This window comes from Pinus tabuliformis, chromosome 1_1, assembly GCF_031772625.1.
Source record: "Pinus tabuliformis cultivar Carrire ecotype Pingquan chromosome 1_1, CPIR1, whole genome shotgun sequence".
Lineage (NCBI taxonomy): Eukaryota > Viridiplantae > Streptophyta > Pinopsida > Pinales > Pinaceae > Pinus > Pinus tabuliformis.
Window position 1 is genome coordinate 220,439,971 of NC_142297.1, and position 6,000 is coordinate 220,445,970.

The window sequence follows — 6,000 nt, forward strand, 5'->3', positions numbered from 1 at the left end:
GCTAGTTTCCCTCCAGATTTGCACAAATTCTTGAAGGAGCTACTCAGCCTGCTGCTAAACCAAGTCCAGATGAACAACTTGTGAGGGGAATGCATCAAGGTTTGATGGACATGCTGTCATTCTACAAGAAAATCACTAGAGATTGTGTACTTGACGAAGCAAGACATGTTGCTATGAAGGCTAGTAGGGAGGCTCCAAAACAAAGCTAAGGAAAAATTTTGGAGGGTGGGTTTAGCCGCTACAACATTAGGGAAAATATAATTCAATTTTTTTTTGTTCCCTGACAATGGCATGAATCTGATGTTGTAATTTTGTAGACAATTCTAGGCTAAGGAATTATGCCAGTGCATCTAAAATGTTTTTTAAACTTGGAATTTTGGATGACCAATGCTTTAAACTATTAAATAGATGCACACTCTTAATTATTTATGATATAGTAAAAGGGTTAATTCTTCACCTTTAACAAAATTTAGCTTTGAAATGATATGTAAGGTTGAACTTAAGAAAATATATGATTCGTTAAATATTCAAACTGAGTATTCAACTAATCATATATAGATGATGAGTGTAAAATCCTTTTACATCCAAAAAAAATATATTTAAAACTAAAAGGAAGTGACAATTAAATATATAGAGGAATTAATTAAAACGAAAAGTTTCAATTAACTAATATCTGTAATTGATCATAACTTCATAGGGGTTTTGAGATAGATTGATATTCAATCTTATCTTACCCATATTTTCCCACTAATTCAAAAATATGCAGATATAAACAAAATTGAGACACAATAAAAAGTAGAAGTACTCACAAGAACACACAATGCTTCAAGATGAATCCAGAATCCTTCTATTAATCTCAGAAAAACTAAGAGACTTACAATTTTGTTTACTAGTTTATCATAAGGGTTCAACCCTTCAGACTTCAAGCTACAAAGTATTTATGGAGTTTTCTTCAAAATATCTTGATTTAAAAATCATGATTTATTTGCTAAATATCTTTTGAAACTAATTACAAAAATAGAACTAGAAAATAGAAAATTTGAACTGCTTCAACATATTGCACATAATTTGAGGCTTATGCTGATGACTAAGGCTGTAAGTTGTTATTCTATTGTTTTTCCTAATTATCTATCCCTTTTCTCCTACAAACGTACATAGGATATGGCAAAAAGAGAGTCATGAAGGGTCAAAAGGAGTTCAAAATAGGGGAGAGAAAGGCCTTAGAATATTATAAAAAATGGACAAAATCGACACTCAAAAGAGCTTCTTATCACATGGCCAAAACAGAGCCATGTTTTCTTCTTTAAATGATTGTAACGCCAAAAATATATATGTTGGTGATGATAGATCTCTTAGTGTTTTAGGGACTAGAAATATTCATATAGACAATGGTCAATTTAATGATGTATTATGTGTTCTTACCTTATCCTGCAACCTTATATCTATATATTAGTTAACTCATTCATGTGAAGGTAAAACCGTTGAATTGTCACCTCATGATGTTGTAATTAAGGACCTAATAGATCCTCGACAGATTTTAGCCACTTACATTGATGATGATTCTACAAGGTTGTATAAGTTTAACAAATTTGGGACATCAATTCTTCCCTCAGTATTTGTTGCTCATAATGATGAAGTGAGAAAACTTTGGCATGAGTGATTTGGTCACTTAGACTATCCCTTCCTTTAAAATCTATGTAAAGAAAATATGGTGACAGGTCCTCCTATGGTATCTTGCAGAGATGGTGATTGTTCTGGATGTGTACTCAGAAAACATCATCGGGATAGTTTTGAAAAACTTGCCTCTTGGCATGCCTCAACCTCCTTACAGCTTGTGCATAATGATTTATGTGGTCCACTTCTAGTTGTTTCATTCTCTGGTTACAAGTATTTCTTAACTTTCATTGATGATTTCTCCAGACGAACTTGGGTATACTTCTTAAAACTCAAGAGTGAAGTCTTTAACATGTTCTTGGCCTTTAAAGCCTTTGTTGAGAAACAATCTAGACACCAAATTCTTAAGCTAAGATCTGATAATGGCAGAGAATATGTTGCCAAAAAATTGATCAAATTTTGCACTGAGCATGGAATTCAATTGCAACATACTATTCCATATACTCCACAACATAATGGTGTCGCTGAAAGGAAAAATCACACCTTAAAGGAAATGGATAATTGTATGCTTCAATCTAAAGGACTTAGTCTTAATTTTTGGGTAGAAGAAATTAGCTGTGCAAATTACATATTAAATCAAACTCCTACTAAGGTTTTAAAGAATATCACTCCAAAAGAAGCATAGAGATCAATTAAAAAAGATGTAAGTCACTTTCGTGTTTTTGGAAGTGAAGCATTGGCCCATATTCCAAATGAGAAACAGAAAGCCTTAGAACCTAAGAGTGAAAAATGTATTTTTGTTGGATGTTCTGAAGATGTCAAAGGATATAGACTTCTTCAACCTAAATCCAAAAATATAATCATTAGAAGAGATGTAAAGTTTGTTGAAAATATATTTGCCTATGAGCCTAGTTCGGCGGATGTGCCATCTCTCTCTATCCCTTCTACTTCTGAAATATTCGTTCTTTAGATGATGACAGCGAGGATGAAAATCCTCCCCCACCTTCTCGGGATCTTCCTTCAACTCCTCAACTTCCAAAATGGGTTTTCGCTACTCGAGATGCAGTAGGTTCTCTTATAGGTGATCCTACATATTAGCATTGTACACGTTCTCAGTTTGATTGATCCTCTTCTTTACTTGATCAAGTTTTAGCGAATTATGATCCTGACACCTTTGCAGAAGCTTCAGGACATCCAGGTTGGGATGTAGCTATGAATGAATAATATCATCTATTATTGGAAAATGATATATGGGACCTTGTTCCTCCTCCCAAGGGACGAAACTTGTTAGATGCAAATGGGTTTACAAAACCATGTTTTGACAAGATGGAAAAGTTGATAAACATAAATCTTGTCTTGTTGTTAATGGTTTCACAAGTTGAGGGCATTGACTATACTAAAACCTTCTCCCCTATTGCTAAAATGAAATCTATCCACCTTCTTCTTTCCGTTGCTGCCTCTTTCAAATGGGAAGTCCATTAGATGGATGTTAAATATATGTTCTTGCATGGGGACTTGCATGAATAAATCTATATGGAATAACCACCTGGCTTTATATAAAAAGACTCTAGCCTTGTATTTTGGCTTAAGAAATCCCTTTATGGTCTCAAATAAGCCCCTCGGGCTTGGTATGCCAAAATGGATAGCTTTCTTTTAGATGCTGGCTTTTCTAGGTGTCATTTTGACAATACTGTCTACACCAAGAAAGTGGGTAATGTAGAAAACCTATGTAGGTTAACCCGATAATGCAATATAAATCAAAGCAGAATACTATAACCTAATTCTACTATCAATTTGCGGAAGCTTAAAGATCAAGCTGAACAATATAACCAGAAGAAGAAGAATCATTGCATAGTATGAGAGTGCCATCTTTATTCTTCACGAACAATGTTGGTGTGCCCCAAGGTGATACAATTGCCTAATGCATCCATTTTCCAACATTTCCTTCAACTGAAACTTTAACTCACCAACTCAAGTGTGCTCATCCTGTAAGGTTCTTTTGATGTTGGAGCTGCCCCTGGCACAAGGTCAATAGAAAATTTTACCTCCCTATGAGGTGGAAACTCTGTAAAGTCCTTAGGAAATACATCTTGAAACTGCTGAAAAACTGGGTACCTTCTCAACACCTCTGTATCCTCAACATTCTTACCCTTATCACTAGAGATGTGTACTGCAAACAAAATACACCCCTTACTACGGCTATGATTTTCTTGCATAGTTTTCACCATCCTAACTGATGTGGCTTTCTTCTTTCCCTGCAAAAATCTTGGTTCCCCATTGTCATAAACACACTCAATGGATTTGTCATTGTCATCTACCTTGGTTCTATGAAGATAATCCTCCCTGTGTTGTGGTAGGCATACCGTTCAAATCAAATGTGAAAGTTCTTACCCAATGATGAACTCGCTTCTTTGTACCTGTAGCCAACTGCACTAACAAAGATTTTGCATGCAATTCCTTACTCAAACCACACTTATCCACCAAGTCAGGACTAACATAGCTATAATTAGATCCAGGGTCAATCAAAATAGAAATAACTTGATCACAAAGCTTACCGTCCATCTTAATGATAAATTCCCAGTGTTCTACCTGCCTGTTTTCCACATCCGCATAGATACGAGGAATACTCTGCCCTACATCCCCAATAGTCTCCGCCTCCTGTGAACTGTATATCTTAGGCCTACCTCCCTGATGTTGCGGGAAATCTATCCTAAGGTGTTTCTCACCGCATGTCCAACACTCCAACTGACCAGTGCCCTCACCTCTATGCTGGTGCTGGTGTTGTGACCCATGTCCCTGTCTAGTTGCACTAAACTTCTTTTCTGGTGCCATATTTTCTTTCCCATATGCATGTTGAGGCCTTGTTCTCTTAGGCTTCCATTTACCTCTACCTTTGTCTTTTCCCTTCCATCCTTGCTGAGATTCATTCTTATGTTTTGACTGTTCATAGAAATGCTTTAACTTCCCAATGAGTTCCTCAAGTAATTGAGGCTCATCATACTCAATCTGATCTCTAAATTCTAATGGCAAAGCACTGACAAATCATTGAAATTTATCCTTCTCATCAGTAATATATGGTACATATCTCAATAACTCTAGAAATTTGGTCGTGTACTCTTCATCTGTCATTGACCTCATCTTTAGCTCATAAAATTATTTGGCCTTACTCGTAGTACCTTTCTGACAAGTACTTCTTCCTAAAAATCCTTTTGAACTCTGACCAACTCAAATCGTCTATCCTAATGTCTCTAACCCACTTAAAATCTTCCCACCAAATGTCTGCTTTACCTTTCAAGATGAAGATAGTTATCCTGGCCTTCATGTTATTTGTGTACTCATGGAACTTAAAGAATTTGTTCATCCCAAGTATCCAAGCCTATGCCTCTTCTATCTTCTTCACATCTCCATCAAAAGTAGGTGGTTTATATTTCTTGAATTCATCTGGAAAGTATCCCCTATCACTCCTCCTTAAAGGATGATAACGATGACGATCATGATGTCTATCAGAACCAGAACTAGAATAGTACATGTACTCATCACCCCTCCTATCCGTAGTGTCCAACAATCTTCCATCTCTCACTATGTGATATCTATCTGACCCGTGTCTACCAGGAGACCTACTACCATATGCCCCATTAGTTCTATCCTCATGTCCATGGCTGATTTGAGGTGGCCCTTGTCGCTGCAATTTTGACAAATTCTGAAGAAGTATTGCATTAAACTCTACTTGATTCTCTTGTGCGGTTACGATCTGGTCATTATCTTCCTTACAACTCCTTATTTCTTCCTTCAAGCTTCTCAAGGTGTTTGCCAAATCAGAATAGTGCCCCGCACCACACTACTCATCTGATGCATAGGGAGATTCTATGTAGTCTACCACCTTGCTAGCGATTTTATCTCTTCCTGAAATGCATAATATGTCAGACAAACCAAATCAAAATAAATCAACATACTTTAACATAATTAGGGGAGGATACCTCATCCGCAAGATCAACCAATCAGCGTGATGCATATATAACATAATCATAATCATCGAATAGAAACATAACATCTAAGCATAGGACCATGCAACTGCCATTCTTGCTATGGTCCAGTCATCAATGCAAGGCCATATCAATAATCCGTGCTATGACCTCATGCATGATAACCACCATTACTCATTTTATGCATTGCCACATTCAACCATCAACATGCATAAGCAATACCTAATCAACTACACATACACATAAACACATGTAATCAAGCATAAGCAATCAGTTCTTGTAATCAACCTACAAGACTGATATATGTAATCAACTATACAAGAATGTAGCCTAACATACAAAGATGTAAGTAGGCAACATATAATCGACATGTAAGTGACATGTAATAATATGTAACCAATCA

General features: G+C 36.2%; 1 protein-coding gene across 1 annotated transcript in view; it reads right to left on the reverse strand.

Moving 5' to 3' along the window:
- The window catches only part of LOC149212334 (disease resistance protein RPP2B-like), a 152,068-nt gene extending 147,622 nt beyond the window's left edge, over window positions 1-4,446 (reverse strand). The window contains exons 1-2 of the mRNA XM_089388640.1: window positions 4,170-4,446; window positions 3,730-3,784 (exon numbers count right to left, since the gene is read on the reverse strand). Coding sequence (XP_089244766.1) covers window positions 3,730-3,784; window positions 4,170-4,446 — 332 coding nt within the window. The remainder of the gene's footprint in view (window positions 1-3,729; window positions 3,785-4,169) is intronic.
- Window positions 4,447-6,000: the final 1,554 nt, after the last annotated feature.